General features: G+C 51.6%; 1 protein-coding gene across 1 annotated transcript in view; it reads right to left on the reverse strand.

Annotated features, from left to right (window-relative positions):
• ANKMY1 (ankyrin repeat and MYND domain containing 1) overlaps nucleotides 1–18,615 on the reverse strand; it is a 30,582-nt gene that overhangs the window by 9,150 nt on the left and 2,817 nt on the right. Inside the window, exon 5 of the mRNA XM_036857684.1 lies at nucleotides 7,315–7,475. Within this exon, the coding sequence (XP_036713579.1) occupies nucleotides 7,315–7,475 (161 nt within the window). The remainder of the gene's footprint in view (nucleotides 1–7,314; nucleotides 7,476–18,615) is intronic.

Consider the following 18,615-nt stretch of genomic DNA (forward strand, 5'->3'; position numbering starts at 1 on the left):
CAATTCCACCCGTCATGTAGGGAGATGCCAACGAAAGCAGAACCCCAGAACAGGAGACGGGGTGGCTTCCCTGCATCTCGGCCAGTTCTTAACAAGCCAGGCCTCACACGAGCGTAACTCGGCATGGACGCCTGTGTGGACACCTGTCCCACCTGGGGGGAGGGGGGTCAGGGGCTCCTTTTATTATTTTGTTGACTTTTTTAAATTTCCAGCGTTGCACTAGGTCGGATCCAGGGCCTTGAAGCTCTTATAAGGGGGTGGAGGGTGGTCTCTTCTAAAACAAGAACACAAACCACAAAGGAAACTAAGCTGGGAGCCTCCCCAGGCTCAAGGTCACTCTCTGGACCCCCGAGGAGGAGCAGCAGCGGGCGGGAAGGCGGAGGGGCAGGTGCCCAGCTCCCCAGGCTCCAAGGGCGAGCTGGCGGGGGCTCTGTGGCCTGGAAGGAACCTGAGGTTCCAGGCACTGTGGTTTCTGCATCCTTCCTGGGACCCACCCTGCTCCCCACCCCATCTCTCCAGAGCATAGAACGCTGGCTCTGGGCAGAACCCCAGCACCCCAGATTCCAGGCCCTTTATCTCAACCACCAACATTCCCAGCCAAATGCCACTGCCCTTTCCCCATCCCAAGGCCTCTTCCCAGGCTGTGTCCCTCTCGGGCTCCCCGACTCCCCTTCCCAGCTTCCAGGCTGCTCCCCAGACCTTCTCTGGCATCCCTCAGGGCACTACCAACCGGCCTGGTCCCTCCGGCTCAGAGGCTCCGGCCCCCCACCCCCCCACTGTCCCCTCCCCTCATGCCCTGAGGACATGGGCCCCCCTCATAGCATCCTCTTGGCCTGTCCCCCGCCCCCGCTCCTCCCGCGCTCAGACACCACCGGCCACTGTCCTGATCACCGACCCCCCACCCGCACCCCACACCCCTTCACACTCTCCGCCGTCCTCCCCCACTGCCCTCCTGACCTGCTGCTCTTCCACTGAGTCTGGACCCCGAAGGCCACGGCCACCACCCTCGCTCTGAGGTCGCCCACGGTCACCCTGGGCCACCTCCTCCCTGCGCCGTCCTGCCCCCCCCCACCTCAAGTGCCCCCGGTGTGGGCCTGGGGCGAGGCAGGTGCCAGGGCTCCTCTTACCAGCCTGAGGGAGGACCCGGTGTCCAGGTGGCTGGCCGAGAAGAGCCTGGAGGCGGGGAAGCTGCAAGCAAGGGTCGCAGGGGAGCCAGGGGGCATCCGGGCGCACTCTTGAGCCAGAGGAAGGGTGGGAGTGGCTGGGGGGAGGGAGAAGGCAGGGGTGGGAGCGCCTCAGAGCACCCTCAGCAAACTGACCCCCCAACGGCTGCCCGGCCCTCCACCTACTTGGCAGTGACCGCCTCTGCACACGCGGACACACACCCGCTCCGCAGCTGCCCTGGGCAGGAGAAATCCCACCGCGCGGCCCCCCCTTCCTAAGGCTGTGGGTAGTCCGCTCTCCCCTCCCCTCTCCCCTCAACTTCTCGGGACACACAGGACTTGACCCTGAGGCCGCCCCCACCCCCCGTCCAGCCACGCGGCTCCAATGACCGCCCACGGCTGACGGGTCCACCCCGGCAGCCCTGCCACGTGCTCCCGGCGCCAGCGTGCGCTTCTCTGCAGCCCCGCCTCCTGCAGGTGCCCAGCACACGCTGAGCATTTCTACATTGAGCTCTGACCCTGCACCCCCTCTCGCCAAAACTTGACCCCTGTCACTTAGACCCGTCGATCACTGCCTTGTGTAGTGATCCCGTGGCCCTCCCCTCCTGCCCTCGTGGCCCTGACACCCAGCACAGCCCCTGAGGGACCCAGCGCCAGGCCCTCGGGGCTTCTCCCTCTGGGGCACCGAGGTCCCGGCGAGTCACCAGGCCTCGCACGCCGTGCTCCCTGGCCTCAGCCCACCCCCTGCTGGCAGTCTCACCCCGAGCGCTGCTGCCCCAGCGACCTTGGACGTTCCCCTCCCACCAGCCTCCAGCAGGCGACCGGCAGTCCCAGCGACGCCACGACCCCCCGACGGGGTGGGGCGCATGAGGGAGGGGCGGGCAGGCTCCTCCAGGTCCAGGCCGCCGACGGGGGCACAGGTGGGGCCCAGCGTGCGGCCTGGACACAGCCTCCCTAGCTTCCTGGGGCCCGTCTTCCGGCAGCGGGGCCTAAGTGACCAGAACTCCAAGTTCTCAGAGAGCCAAGGGGCCAGCGGCCAGCCCAGCCCACTGCGGCCGGGAGAAGGGAGGTGGGATTTCGGGGCACATCCTCACGCTCAGAGAACAGAAGCAGGCAGAGGGTCTCAGCAACATCACAGAACTTTCTGGAAAGGGAGCTTTGCTTTGCAGGAACCCCTAGCACAGGGCCCCCTTTGCTCCACACACACTGGCAGTGCCGGGTGCCACCCTGCTCTGAGTCTGTCAAGGGGAAAGCTGACCCCAGGGACAGCCAAGAGCCCAAGCTATCCCTGCATCTGAAATCCCGACCGGCGGCTGCCCGAGGCACTCGGGACCTGAGGGCGTGGCCACTGGCCTGGCTGTATCCCTGCTCTGGTCGGAGTCTCCGTGGACGGCAACGTGGGAGGGGAACGGGCGGCACGAAGGAGGGGCCCATGAGGCACAGCCTCCCAGACACCGCAGGGACCACCAAGGGCAAGGTGAGAGGTGATGGGTTCCCGTATATTCTGGAGACGCAGCTGAATTTCCGGGTGAGGGAGGGACGGAGAGGCCAGCGCTGGGCCCGTGGCCTGAGGGTGGCGGTGATGGGGAGATGCTTCACCACACAGGTGAAAATACACAGAGGCGCAGCATCCATTAAATAGATCAGGGGAACAGAGACGTAAGATTTAAGCTGGGACGACTAACTGTAGCGCAACAACTGTAGAATGGAATGCCGCGTATCCTTTAAGAAATCAGTGGCTGAAAGCCTTCCCTTAAAGTCACAGGTGGCCTGCTGCTGCCACGTCATCCAGCACCACTGCAGCACCGGCCAGCGTGCCGGGGAAGGGATAGAGAGCCACAGACGCCGGGGAGGGACGGACCCAGGCATCGCCATCTCCGGAGCCCGTGGCCGACCACCCAGAGGCTGGGGACAAGCAGTAGCCGAGCTGCCCGATCTCGTCCATGGTGCGGGCACAGATCACGTGTAAGACGAACGCTGGGGCCTGCAGGCTGGGTCCCCCGTGGACGGTACTGAGGCACTGTTGTGGCACCTGCGCTTCAGCTTGGCACACAGTTCCTTGTGGAGGCCGGCAGCTGTGGCCCTCCCCCACACAGCAGCTCTCCCTCCTGGAATGTGGGCCCCCCCAGGGCAGGGACCCGGTGCCCTTGTCCTCTGCGGTGTCCTGGGTGCCCAGAGCATGCTGGGCAGCGGGGAGGCACTCAGTGCACGTGTTGGCCCAGAAAGGAGTGGACATCGCAGCACCCATCTGGGGGCGGGAGGGAGGGAATGAACCACGTTTGGGGGAGGGCGGTCAGCCAGAGGGTGGAGCCAAGCGTCAGGGGGGTGAGCGCCAGGGTGGGTGTGGCGACGCAGCGGGGCCAGAGGCGCGAGGGCTCTGAGGGCACGCGGGTGGAGGGCGGAGCTACATGGCCTTGGGCGGTACTTTGAAGGCGGAGCTGAGCAGGTTTGCTGAAGATCTGACGTGAGGTGTGAAAGAGGTTGCCGGTGATTCCTTTGTAATGGAAAATATCAAACTCAACAGCAACAGATTGTTGCCTAGAAAACAACATACAGGAGGTGCTAACTGTCTCCCAATCAAACTAAACACTGAAAATAATTACAAAGTCCCAGCAAGACATTCTTGAACCTGACAATTTACAATTCATCTGTGTATGGACAACAGCTAGTGCATTTCAGAGGGAACAGAACCCTGGTGGGATTGTCCCGGGGACCGTGGAGCCAGCAGCCGGGAGCACCCAGGAGCACATGTGCCCGGGCAGCAAACAGAAGTGGACACTCGATCACCATTAATCCCGGGGGGAGAGGTCCAGCTAGGCGGCTCTCGGGTCCTGCACAAAAACGAATTCTAGGCTGATTATAAAATTACAGGTAAAACCATAGTGCAAGAAAATCGTTTGTAAAATCTGGGCACACCCTTGTATAATCTCATCCAGGGTTGCTCCCTAAGCAGGCCAGCAAACCGGACCCTGAAGGACAGAACGGACGGAGTGAACAAGAGAGTAGAAAATTCCACGTGGCCAAGTTCAACTGGGAGAAGGCCCTTTCCACAGGAGAGGGAGAGGGGATGTGCTTTAGGAAGAGTCCTCACAAGTCGGCGAGAGCAAAGCTCTCCAGTCAAAGCAGGGCAAGAGGAAAGACAAATGTTGAATCGGAAGCGTGGAAGTGTGCTCACACTGGTACAAGCCTTCCCCAGGGGACCGGACAGGGCGACAGCGCCAGAGCCCGTGACTGATGGTGCGGTGTGGGGACACGCGCGGTGACCTCCCAGAACGCAAAACTAAAGGTGTGAAGAGTTAACGCCCGTGAATTTAGACAAAGGGAAAGACAGGCCAACGGTGTCTGTGCCGCACCCTCTCACAGGTGAACGGTGAACCCAAACGCCCTTCACAGGGGCATCAGGCAGACATGCTCGGGTTCCCGCGTGGAAGTGACAGGACCGCGCAGTGCTCTGGAAAGGCAGGTTAAGGTCGCAAAGTTAACCTTTGTTTTAATTAACGTAAATGGACGGAGTGCATGAAAAAGCACATGTGTGCATGGGGTGCTTGAGGACATACACGCATGTATGCATGCGTGCACAGATGAAAATCTAAACATGTTCAGGATAGTTATATGCTTTACGCTGATTTCATCTTGCATAACCAGAACGAAACAAACTATTTTCATTTGGGGAAAATGATGTTGCAGGTAAGTATTTAGTAGCATAGAGAGATGTTCGTGGCCTAGTTTAGAACACGACCATGCTCCCACTTTAGATACTCATGTGCGTCTGTGCTGTGTGCACGTGTGTTGTGTGTGTGGTGTCTGTAGACACATAGATGAAATCGGAAGGACACACACCACAGTGCCAACCATGGTAATTTCCGGGTGTCAGGATAATCGCCATTCACTATTTCTTACTTTTGTGTATCCATATTCTCTAACTTTTCTACGAGTCCTTGTTAGGACGTTTTCCTTCTGGCAGATGCAGTGGGAGGCGGCCACACCCCCACCCCTCCCCCCTCCCCAGGAAGGCCCTCCACTGCCATGTTACGTGTCCCTCCAGGGGGCCTGCAGCCACAACTAGCCGAGGCTGCTACAAAGGCCCAGCCCCCAGCCTCCATGGAGAGCCCCTCTGAAAAGCCAGCCCAGCTCCAGAGCAACACACAAGGTCATTTCTCACTCTGCCCACAGGCCTTCCTCTCCCCTTACAGGAGCATCGGTCGGGACGGCCCCCAGCAAACTTCCCACATAGGGAGGCCCGTCTCCAACAAGAGGCTATGGAAGTCAAGCAAAACCCCCATGGCTGCAGGTGCCGCCTTGACCAGCAAAAAGCCTGCCTGGTTGGGGACCTCACCTGCTGAGCTCCAACCCCAACTCCCTGCCAACTGCCGCGCCCCGCCCCGCCCCTCTCCCCGAGGTTCTGCTCTCAGCAGCAAGCCCCCCTGCCGCCACCTCCTCCCTGGAAGCACCACCACCTTCTTGCCCTCACTTCTCACCACCCCCCTCCCCCCACCCCCTCCACGAGAACAGACGCACCACCCAGGGGCCCACCCTCCTCACGCTGTGCTCCTGGCTCACGGTCACCCTCCAGTTCCTCCTCCGTCTCAGTCCACATCCAGCAGCCCCACAGAACAACCCTGGCAAAGCAGACACTCAGTAAACGCACGTGGAAGAAATGAATGCGCTGGACACCAGCGGACAGCCTGGAGCCCGTGGGCAGAAACGTGAGACACCCAGCCCGTCCCTTCTGAGCCCGGATGGAGAGCAGGGCTGTGGGTCCCCCGTCCCGGCGGTGATCTCTAGAGCGCGTTCCAGCCGCACCCTCCGGCCCTCCTCCTCTCCTGCCAGACGGCGCAGGCCCACGGGGCCCAGTGAGATCGCCAGCACGGACGTGGAGCCCCTGGCCTGGGTAGGGGCAGAGAGGGTTAAAAACAGCCCCACGGGGGCCGCTTTACTGGGGGTCAAGAGGGAGACCTTGCTACGCACAGCACTGCAGGTGCAGACCCCCCGCCCTCAATTCCTTGGGGCCAGGAGCCCAGAAGCGACCCCAAGGTGCAGCTGCCAGCAGGGGAGAACAGGCAGCCCGGCCCTCGCAGCCTGGGCACCAAGCACGGCTCCGCTACTGAGATCCTTCCACCCTCCAGCCCTCGCCCTTCCGGTGGGCCCTGCACCAGGAACTGGCAGGGGGAGGAGAAGGTGAGGGGCCTGGGCCGTCCCCCGGGGGCCCACACGCCCTCGAGGGCCGGCACTGCTGCTCCCAGCATGGTACTCCGCTCCCCGCCGCAGCGCCAGGTGACCAGAGCCCGACGTGGGGCGAGGGCTGCACAGGCGTGCCGTGCTCCGTGCGCGCACGTGTGTGGGTTACACGGCAAGGACTCCCTGTGCGCTGTGATCGCTCCTCAAAGAGGACCCAGCCCCCGGTGCTGTGAGCAGATCCAGGGTGCACCCCACAGGGGCCTGTTATCAAAAAACCCACTACACAGGGGGGAAACGGAGGTGACACTGGCTGTCAGAGCTTCGGGGCCACAGGCCCGAGGGCAGGGTTCAGCCCAGCCTCTCCGGTGGAACCGAGGACAGGTTCTGAGAAAGAGCAGACATCGCCTGCCCCTCTCCCTGGCCCCCAACAGGCCCGGGCCGCCCGGCCACGTCCCAGCTTCTGCACACAGCCCTGCTCACCACCGGCCTCACCAGGAGCACAGGGCCGGGGAGAGTCACTACCCATGCACCCTCAGCTCTCCTCGCGGCCCACCAGAGGGGGGTGGGGAGGGTGGGAGAGGAGGGTGCTTCTAGAAGCAGACTCCTGCTGCGACAGACACCCGGGAGAGCGGGCTAGGAGGAAACTTCCAGAAGCAGCCCCAAGGCCAAGTGCCCTGTGGTCCGGGGGAGCCATTGTCTACCAGGGCCGTCCGGTGTCAGCAGAGCCCCCAGGTGTCCAGCGGAGCCCCCGGTGTCACGTCACACCTCCAGGGAGCCACGGGCACACTAAGCGTGGCGTTGCCACCTTACACGGGGACAGTGGCCTCCCTGTCCCCACACAGACCCATCTGGGAATTCTGCAAAGTGGCTTGAATTTGAACAATTTCAGAGAATGATGGGGGATGCTTGCCCGGCCACCCTGCAGGCCGGTGCCTGTGTCCCAGGAGCAGCCCGGCCCGGCGCCCGGACTCACCGATGGCCATCAGTGAGTGGCAGTCCCTCCTGTGGAAGTCGCTCCAGGCTTTGGTCTCGCAGTATTCGCTGCAGGTCAGGATCCCGTAGCAGCGGGTGCAGGGCGTGAGGCGCACCCCAACGCAGCGGCCACACTCGTAGCAGAGTTTGAAGAACGGAATCCTGCCGGGGAGCCACGTGGGCCGTCGGGAGGCACCCGTCACCTGTGCCCAAGGCCCGGAGCCCCGGGGCCTGCCCTGTGTCCAGTGCGGTGCTACTGGGAACAGGAAACAAGGCCCGTGCCCTGGAAGCCATCCGGGTGCTGGCCGGCCCGACTGGGCAGGAGACGACACCACACCATTAGGGGACCCGCACCACGGCGTGGGAGTGGGGGGCAGTCTTGCAGTGGGGGGAGCAGCCTCCTAGCGGGCGCGCCTCGGGAGTGGGCCTGGCACGCCTGCGTCAGGAGGACGGTGAGCCCGGTGGGTGTGCCTCCCCCGCGCCCAGCCCACCCCCGTCCACCAGGGTTTAGTGGGCGGGCGCCGTCCAGGACGCCCACCGCCCGCAGCAGGGCCAGGCCTCTCAAGAGCCGCGCTGTCCGGGGCAGTGGGGGGCAGGGCCGGCCTGGCAGCACGCCCAGCCCACCGCCACCCTCGGCCACTCACTGCCCCTGCTCGTCCAAGTCCAGCCCCTCGGGCAGGCCGGTGCCCTTCCGCTTCAGCCGGCGACAGGGGGCCAGCTCCGCTGCACCGGGAGACCGCGTTAGCCCCCGAGGGCCCTCCTGGTCACGCGTGACGCCACCTGCGGAGGGGGGGCTCTGAGCTGCCCGCCTCGACCACCCTCCTGTGGTGGGCCCACCCCTGGCTGTGCGGCAAGGCAGGCAGGCGCCCCAAGCCTTGGACAGCCCCCGAGCAGGTCCGAGGGCGCAGAGCGGGGCTCGGCGCTGGCGGCGCCCCTCTGCCCCGGCATCCTTGCCCTAGGATCTGCGGCCTCCTGGCCACCGGCCCCGGCTCTGTGTCCCCTCACCACGCCTTGAAAGGCCACCGGGCAGCGCCAGGTTCTCTCTGGCCTTGCCCGGCTCACACCCCTCTCTGGAGGGGAGACTTGGCTCTGCTCTCTGGCCACTGGTGGCAGGACGCACAGCGGGCTGGGGGACAGGAGGGCAGCGAGCCCCCGACAATAATCACCTGCGGCTCAACCACGTCCCTCCGCCTTCCTGTCCTTAAACAACACGCAGTCCTCCCAAGGAAGGTCACCTATCCTCCGCTTCGCCAGCACCCCTGAAGATGCAGGAACTTCACAAAGAAACACCTGCTGGCGAGCAGAGATGAGTAGAGAAGGTGGGAGCCCCTCATCACCCCCCCAACCGCCGTGCCCACCAGCACCCAGAGCCACTTCCCACGCTGCTCTGGGGACTAGGACGTGGGTCAGGAAGCCAGCTGTGTGACGAAGTGTGCAGGGCCAAAGCCACCGTCCTGAAGACCACATGGCACCAGGGCGATGCTTCTGGGAGGGCTGACAATAAAGCAGAACTTAAAAGTGGATCTGATGGCACCTCGGTGTCACAAATCACCTCTTTAAAAGGAAACAGGGAAATGACAAGAGGGCATGTCTGTTTGTTAGAGTGCTGGTACTCTTTTGTGAACAGCTTTGTTGAGACCTAATTCATATTCCATCCGATACACCCATTTAAATGTGCACAATCCAATGGCTTTTGGTACATTCACAGCTGTGCAACCATCACCACAATCAATTTTAGAACACTTTCATCCTCCAAAACGGTTCCAGCCCGACAGCTTTCATGCCCCGATTCCCCTACCCCTCCATCTCTAAGCAACCACTCATCTACTTTGTCTCTGTGTATTTTCCTGTCTGGACATTTCATATAAATGGAATCATATAATATATGGTCTTTCACGACTATTTTGCTTACTATAATGTTTTCAAGGTTCATCCATGTTGTAGCATGTTTCAGTACTACATTCCTTTTTATGGATGAATAATATTCCATTGTATGGTAGACCACAATTCGTTTATCCATTCATCAACTGATGGATACTTGGGTTGTTTCCATTCTTTGGCTTTTATGAATCATGCTGCTATAAATCTCCGTGTGGACATATGTTTTCATGTCTCTTGAGTATATACCTAGGAGTGGAATTGCTGGGTCGTATGGTAATTTGATGTTTAACATTAGAGGAACTGTCAACTGTTCTCCACAGCAGCTGCACAATTTTGCATTCCCACCAGCAGCGCATGAGGGTTCCACCGTCTCCACATCCTCACCAACACTTATTATTGACTTCGACTATAGCCATCCTAGTGATTGTGAAGTGGTATCTCTTATCTCCCTAATGGCTAATGATATTGCACATCTTTTCATGTGTTTGTTCGCCATTTGTGTATCTTTCTTAGTAGAAATTTCTATTCATACTCTTTGTCCATTTCTTAATTTGGTTGTTTGTCTTTATTATTAAGTTGTAAGATTTTAAAATTTATCCTAACTACATACAAGTCCCTTATGAGATATATGATTTTCAAAACATTTCCCATACTATGGGTTATGTTTCGTTTTCTTCATAGTATACTTTAAAGCACAAAAGTTTTTAATTTTGATTTATTTTTTTCTTTCCTTGCTTATATCTAGGAATCCACTGCCAAATCCAAGGATATGAAGATTTATCCCTGTATTTTCTTCTCCAAGTTTTATAGTTTAAGCTCTTACATTTAGCTCTTCAATCCAAATTGAATTAATTTTTGTATGTGGTGTGAGGTCGGGTCAAATTTCACTCTTTTGTGTGTGGATCACCAGTAGTCCCAGCACCGTTTGTTGAAAAGACTGTTCTTACTCTCACTAAAACAGTCTTGGCACTGTTGTTGAAAATCGGTTGACATAGACACATGGGTTTATTTCTGGGATCTATTCTACTCCATTGTTTCTATATGTCTATCTTTAGGCCAGTATCATGCTATCTTGATTACCATTGTTTTGCAGTAAGTTTGAAATTGGAAAGTCAGAGTCCTTCAGCTTTGTTCTTTTTCAAGATGGTTATGGCTATTCTGGGACCCCTGCAATTCCATATTAACTTTAAAATCAGTTTCTCAATTTGTACAAAGAAGTCAGTTGGGATTCTGATAGGGAGATGTCTTTCCATTTATTGAGGCCTCCTCTAATTTCTTCAACAATGTTTTATGGTTTTCAGAGTATAAATTTTACACTGTTTTTGTTAAATGTATTCATAAGTATTTTATTCTTATTGATGCCATTGTAAATGGAATTGTTTTTTAAATTTCACTTTTGGTTTGTTCACTGCAACTGTATAGAAATACTATTGATTTTTTTATGTTGATCTTATATCCTGCAATCTTACTGAATGTATTTATTAGTTTTAATAGTGTAGTAGTTTTATTTTTAGATTAATATTACTATTTTTATACGTAGTCAAAATAGTTTAATACTAGTTTGTTAGTTTTAAAAGTGGTTTCCTAAGATTTTCAATCTGTAAGATGATATCTGCAAATAGAGTTTAACTTTTTCCTTTCCAACCTGAATACCTTTTATTTATTTTTCTTGCCTAATTACACTGGCTAACAACTCCAATACAAAATTATACAGAAATGGTGAGAGAAGACATTCTTGTCTTCTTCCTGATCTTAGGGAGAAAGTATCTAGTCTTTCATCATTGAGTTTGATGTTAACTATGGGGTATTTTGCAGGTGCCCCTTATTGGGTTAAGGAAAGGCCGTTCTATTCTTTGTTGTGTGTTTTTATCATGAAAGGCTGTTAGATTTTTTACATCAAATGTTTTTCAACATCAAATGAAATAGTTTTTTCTTTCATTTCTAATAATGTAGTGTATTACATTTATTATTTTGTTGTTTAACCACCCTTGCATTTCTGGAGTAAATCCCACTTGGTCATGTCAGATAGTCAATAGTTCTTTTGACATGATGCTGAATTTGGTTTGCTAGTATTTTGTTGAAGCTTTTTTGCATTTATATTCATAAAGGATATTTGTCTGTAGTTTTCTCATAATGTCATTGTCCAGCTTTGGAATCAGAGTAATGCTGGCTTCATAAAATAAGTTAGGAAGTGTCCCCTTTAATTTTTGAAAGAATTTGAAAAGGATTGGTGTTAATTCTGCTTTAAATGTTTGGTATAATTTACCAGCCATCTGTGCCTGGGTTTTTCTTTGTTGGGAGGTTTTTTATTACTTATTCAATCTTTTTAGTTGTTATAAGTCTGTGCAGATTTTTTATTTCCTCTTTAATCAGTTGTGGTAGATCATGTGTTTTCAGCAATTTGTCCATTTCATCTCAGTGATCCAATTTTTGTCATAAAATTGTTCATAGTATTCTCTCATAATTCTTTTCATTTCTATAAGTTTGGTAGTAATGGTCCCTCTTTTACTTCTGATTTTAGTAAATTGGGTCTTCACTTTTTCCTGGTCAGTGCAGCCAGATATGTCAGTTTTGCTGATTTTTTTCAATGAACCACCTTTTGGATTTATTGATTTTCTGTTGTTTTTCTGTTCTCTACTTCATTAATGTTTGCTCTAACAGACACACATTTATCTGGCTAGCTAACTAGCTTACTTTAGGTTAGTGTGCTATTCTTCCACCAATGTTTTAAGCAGGAAGGTTAGGTTACTGATTGAGAGATTTTTTTTCTTTTTAATACAGGCATTTACAGCTATAAACTTCCCTATAATCACTGCTTTAGCTGCATTCCATAAGTTTTGGTATGTTGTGTCTTCTTTTGCATTCATATCAAAGCATTTTCTAATTTCCCTTTTGATTTCTTCTTTGACCCCCTGGTTATTTAGGAGTGTGTTTTATGTGATTTCCCCAAACTTCTTTCTGTTATTCATTTCTAATTTCATTCCACTGTGGCCAGAGTACATAATTTGTATTATTTCTATCCCTACAAATTTATTAAGAGTTTTGTGGGTATATGACCTAGCATATCATCTGTCCTGAACAATGTCCCAAGTGCACTTGAGAACAATACATATTCTGTTGTTGGGTAGGTAGAATGTTCCATAAATATGTTGGGTCTCGTATTCTAATAGTATTGTTCAATCTTCTGTTTCCTTATGATCTTGTGCCCAGTTTTTCCATCAACTATTGAAAGTGGGGGATTGACATCTCCAATTATTTTATTGTTGGATTATCTGTATCTCCCTTCATTTCTGTCTGATTTTGCTTCGTGTATCTGGGTGTCTGCCATTAGGTGCATATAGGTTTATAATTATTTTATCTTGCTGATTAATTGACTTTTATCATTTTTAAATGTCCCTCTTTATCATCAGTAATATTTTTTTGTTTTAAAGTCCATTTTTTCCTAATATTAGTATAGCCATTCCAGCTTTCTTGTGGTTATTTCCATGATATATGATTTTTTATCCTGTTACTTTCAATCTGTTTTTATTGTTGACTCTAAAATATGTCTCCTGTAGACAGCATATAGATGAGCCTTTTTTATTTTTATTCAGTCTGACAGTTTCTGCCTCTGGACTGGATTATTTAGTCCATTCACACTTGTTATTATTGATATGGTTGAATTTACATTTGCCATTTTACATTTTGTTTTCTATGTGTCTCATAATATTTTTGTTCCTCTACTCCTCCTTTATTTACTTTTTTGCATTAAGTGAATACTTTTTAATGTAACTTTTACTTTCTTCATTAATTTCAAACTATACTTTTGTTATTTCCTTAGTGGTTGCTTTAGGGTTTACCATATGAATCTTATCAAAATCAGCTTCAGACCCATATTAAGTTAATCCCAGTGAGATATAAAAGAGTAACTCCTATATAGCTCTGGCCTCTTTCCTCCCTTTTTGTGACATTATTGTTGTACATATTACATCTGTAAATGTTACAAACCCAATCTTACAGTGTTATGATTAGTTATATAATTTTGTGTACACTAAAGAAGCTGAAAAAAGCATGTATTTATAGCTTTTGCTATATTAAACTTATTATTTATCATTTCTGGGTCTTTCTATTTCTTCTTCTCAATTTGAGCTGCCATCTGGAGTCATTTCTTACTACAATACATCTTTCCTCCTACCCACCTCCTTTGTACTGTTATTGGCAAATATATTGCATTTCCATATGTTATGGGCTCAGTAATACACACACATCTATAAATATATATTAATATATATGCACACATTATATATAAATGAAATTCATACATACTTATACTAATTTTTATATAAATTGCTTATATATAAATTAATATGCAAATTGCTTTTTAAATCTGTTAAGAAAAATACACATTCATTTTTACAGTGACTTTTGCCAGTGCTCTTTGTTCCTGTGGATTTGATTTCCATCTGGAGTCACCTGCTTCAGTACTTCCTGTGAAGCAGGACTACTAGTAACAAATTCTTATGGGTTTTGTCTTTCTGGGAATACCTTTATTTCACCTTCATTTTTTAAGTTAGCTTTGCTGGATATAGGATTCTTGGTTGAAGTTTATCTCTTTGAGCACTCGGACTATAACATCCCACTGCCTTCTGGCCTCCATTGCTTCTGATGATAGGCCAACTGCTAATTTTATTGGGGTTCCCTTGTAAGTGATAAATCATTTAACTCTCAGCATTTCCCTTGTAAGTGATGACTCATTTAGCTGTCAGCTGTTTGTGGGTCTCTTTGTGTTTATCCTATTGGGAGTTCATTAAGCTTCTTGCATATATAGATTGACGTTTTTCAATAAATTTGAGATGTTTTCATCCATCATATCTTTGACTACTTTTCCTGCTCCTTTCTCTCCCATCTCTGCTTCTGGTACTCCAGTTATGCATATATCGATGTGCTTGGTGGCGCCCGCTTTTCTCCGGGGACCTGTTCATTTCTCATCATCATTCTCCCTCTCTGGGGCTGGTTACTGTTATCTGCTCAGTGGCCAGCTGGGTTAACGCTGTGACGTCTACATCCTCCCTGCAGCGTGAAGCTTCTGATGCTGCTCCACACAAGGTGCAGCTGCGTGGGTATGCCCACAGTCACCCAGGACTGACTGTGGTTTGGGCAGGGCTCTGACTGTCTCCTTCCTGGAGCACACCCAGATGTTTAGTTCCATTGACTGCTGACTGATTGTTCTACTGTTTTCAACAGTGCTCTTGGGCATAAATTGCTTCACAGACTGGTTCAATCAAACTAGGGCTCACTGAAGGCACAGTTCCCAAGGTCAGTATTTGAGATTTGCTCTGACCACAGGAGGGCTCCTCCCAGCTGCCTCTTTCCTGGTTTCTTTGGCAACCAGCCAGATTACAGTTTAGCCTTTATCTCTAATGAATCCACAGTCTCCTTCACAACTGCCTTCGCCACAACCTCCACTGATTCTGAGAGTACCATTAGGCTTGAATGTCTCCATGCTCTATTGCCAATGAGGTAATTTCCTTTGAGGTGAAGTTCAGTGCTCTCTGTTTTATGGTGAGCTTCTCCCCTGGGTAGATCTCTGAGCCATGGCTCTGGCGCTGTGCTGGGGACAATGGTGGGGACAACGGCACACTTTCCTCTTAGTGACACTCCCACTTTAGGACCTGAGCAGTCAGTGGAGGTCAGGGATGACAGCCTCCGGTCTTCTGAGCTTGCCTGTCCCAGCATGAAATCTCTGCCTTACTAGCTGGGGCAAGAGCGATCAGAGCCCCAGTATTCTCAGTGGTACCACATTGAAGGTTGAGCCTCTGTCCCATAAATTGGGGGTTGAGCATAAAAATGAAGCCCCACTCCCTGGACATACCAAAGTCAGGTGGCTGGGGACAGGATGAGAATTGCTGACATCTACCCTTCCCAGAAAGACAGCCCTCATATTCAGAGCTGAGGGGAAAGGGAGATCTGAATACCACAGATTCTCCGTTCTTACCAAATTTGATTTTCTTCAATAAATGTTATGCTCTATGATCTTTAGACCATTTACCAAGACTTTAAATGGTTGGATTTTTAAATTATCATAATTTTCAACAGTCTTGCTTGGAAGTGGGTCTGTGGACCACCTCATGCTGTCATGTCAGAAGTAGAAACTATATACCTATTGTTTTATATAATTGCTATTTCAATAAGATAAGGAAAGGCAAGAAATATTATTTATACTGTCTTTTATAATAACCCTTGCTGGTGCTCTGTGTTCGTGTAAACAGAAATTTTCACCTGATCACTTGCTTTCAGAACACCTTTAGTATTTCTTGTAAGGCCAGACTACTAGCAGGTTTTGTTTACCTGGGAATGCCTTTATTTCATCTTCATCTTTGAAAGTTACCTTTTCTGGACATAGGATTCTCAGTTGGCTGCTTTCAACCTGAAGATCTTCCTTTAGAATCTCTTTTAAGGCAAGTCTGCTAGCAATAAATTCTCTCAGCTTTTGTTTAACTGGGAATGTTTTTATTTTGCCATCATTTTTAAAAGATAGTTTTGCTGGATTTAAGAATTTTGGTTGAATTTTTTTTTTTTTTTTTTTAGCACTTTGAATGTCATCCCACTATCTTCCAGCCTCTAAGTCAACAATTAATCTCATGGGATCCTCTCGTATGTAATGAGTCATTTTTCTCTTCTTGCTCCCAAGATTTTCTCATGGGCCTTGGATTTCTGCAATTTTACTATAATGTGTCTGTTTGTGGATCTCTCTGCATTTATCCTATTTGGAATTCCTTTGTCTTCTAAGATGTATAGATCAACATTTTCAGCACATTTGTGAAGTTTTCAGCCACTAATTCTTCAAATATTCTTCAATCTCTCTCTCTCCCTCCCCCCACCCCAGTCCCATCCCCCACTCCCCACAATCCCATCACACATATGCTGATGTGCTTGGTGCTGTCTCACATTCCTTGAGGTTCTGTTCATTTTTCCTCACTCTTTTTTTCTCTCTCTTCTTCTGATTGCATCATCTCTATCAATCTATCTTCAAGTTTGCTGATTCCTTTTTTCTGTCACTGCTGTGCCCCTCTTAGTAAAGTTTTCATTTTGGTGACTGTACTGATTTTGAATTCCAGAATTTCTGCTTGGCTCTTCTTAAAATAATTTCTATGTATCTCCTTATGAATGTTCTCTACCTGAGAGGTTGTCATCATACCTTCCTTGACCTCTTGAACTGTGGCTTCCTTAGTTCTCTGAACATACTTTAAATGGCTCCTTTGAAGTCTTTCTCTGTTAAATCTGACATCTGGGTGCTCTCAGTTTGTTGTTTATCTCTTTTTTTTTAATCCTTCCAATGTATGCATCATATTTTCCCATTTCTTTGCATGTCTCGTAATTATGGGTTGAAGACAACGATTTAGATAATATACTGTAGCCACTCCAGGCACTGGTGCTCCCGCAGTGCTGGGCTTGTTATTGTTATTTGCTTATTTGCTTACTGACTGGCTGAATTATTTTTGTGTCTGTCCTCCCCCCACCCCCTGCAGTGTGAAGCTTCAGCTGTTGCTCCTGACCGGGTGGAGGGTCACTCACAGCCACCCTGGATGACAGTGGTTTGGGCAGGGCTTCCTTTGACCATCTCTTTTCATGACCACACCATATATTAGCGCCATGGATTTCAAGCTATTGCTCTATTACTTCCAAAAATGTCCTGGGATGTAAATTCCTCCTCAGTCTGATCCAGTCAAATGAAGGCTCTGTGAAGAGACGGTCCCTGAGGTTTGTTGAGGCTTGCTCTGGCCTCTGCAAGCCTCCCCTCTGCTCCCCCAGTTTTCTCTGGCTACCAGCCAGCCTCTAGTATACCCTCGGTCTCCAAGAACCTACCAATCTGCCTCCGTTGCCTTTCACCGGTAGGCTTTCGCTACTCCATGCTGCATGGGAAATGAAGTGAGGCACCAGGCGGGGGACGGCCCATCTGCTGCCCACATTCATCCCATTTGTATGATTTGGGGGGGCCTATCAGAGTCCACCCAACTGAAAAAAGGTGCCACGTTGCAGACCATTTGTGTGGAACTGTAAGGAGAATCCAACCCCCCGGGGGCTCCTCAGGTTCGCCTGCAGGGGAGAGGGTTTCTGTCCGCTCCCAGGAGGGCGCAGCTTTGGAGGACCCTCTCCATCCTTCCTCCACACAGAGCCGGAGCCTCATCTGACCAGCCAGACTGACGCGCTCGGGCCCGTTCCTCAGAGGTAGCTGACGCATGTAAAGCCGCTGCTCTCGGCCTGCACGCCCTCTCGTCCTCCTGGCCTCTCTGGTTCAGGAGCTGCCATGGCTGCAGGAGCATCTGCTCGGTGGACCCAGACGTCCCCCCAGGCAGTGACAAAGCTGATGCTCTACCTGCTGGGGTCCCCCTGCACGGCGAGGACCTGGGGCCAGGAGGACCGGTCAGTGGGCCCCAACCTACCACAGCTGGGAACGTGGGCTGTCTGACCACTGGACACCACACTGTTGGGTAAAAGAGGAACTAGCCAAGGACTAAAGAAACAGATGCTGAACAAAAATCAGCGCTTCGGTCATCGGGGTCACGATGCCGTGCATTCTTTGGCAGAAGCTCAGCACAGGCTCAGGTCCCGGCCTCTGTCCTCACATGAGGTCTGGAGGCTCCTCCGAGCTGGGGGCGCATTCCAGGTGGGACTGGGCTGGGGGCCCAGAAGCTCCGCCTCTGCCTGCAGCTGCTCCTGCTGCCCCCTCCCTGCCCCCACCGCTCCCCAAGCTCCATCCCAAGACCCCCGCTCACCTCCCTGCCCCGCTCTCCCCTGAACTAGGGAGACTAAGTGCAGGAGGTGAGGGGCTGGGCGAGGCCCCCCAGCCTTGGGCACCAAAACCAGGTGAACCGGGGCCCCAGAGGCAGAACCAAGCCTGGAAGAGAGAGGGGCAGAGCCGGGACCCTACACAGCCCCTAGGAGGTTGTGCCAGCCAGCGCCTGCTTCCCAGAAGAGCTTCAGTGCCAGGTGTCCTGCCCTCTGATGCTTTTCCAACCCCCCCAAATGCACACACCCCTACGGTGCCTCCAGACGGTTTTTATTATCTGCAAGCAAAAGATGCACTTAAGTCTCCACTGAACCACACAACCCTGCAAGCAGGGCAGAATCCTCCACCAGCGCACGTGCAGCTGGCAGGGATGCAACACATTGCTGGGAAGCCTTCAGAAGCCAGCTTCCCACTGGGGGAGGCGCACTAGGCCCCCAGGCCACAGCACACCCCCAGGCTTGCCACACGCATGGCTGCTCCACCTCCCGGGGACGCCAGGTGGCGCCAACAGCTTCTGCCACGGGCCCCTCAGAGTCCCCACTGAGGAGGTCCTGACACCGCCTGCTGCAGCGGCGCAAAAGTGCACTTTCACTTTTAGAAAGATCCATTTTTTCTGTTTGAGCTTAAATACAAGGCAATTTCATCAATACA

This window comes from Balaenoptera musculus, chromosome 7 (genome assembly GCF_009873245.2).
Source record: "Balaenoptera musculus isolate JJ_BM4_2016_0621 chromosome 7, mBalMus1.pri.v3, whole genome shotgun sequence".
Lineage (NCBI taxonomy): Eukaryota > Metazoa > Chordata > Mammalia > Artiodactyla > Balaenopteridae > Balaenoptera > Balaenoptera musculus.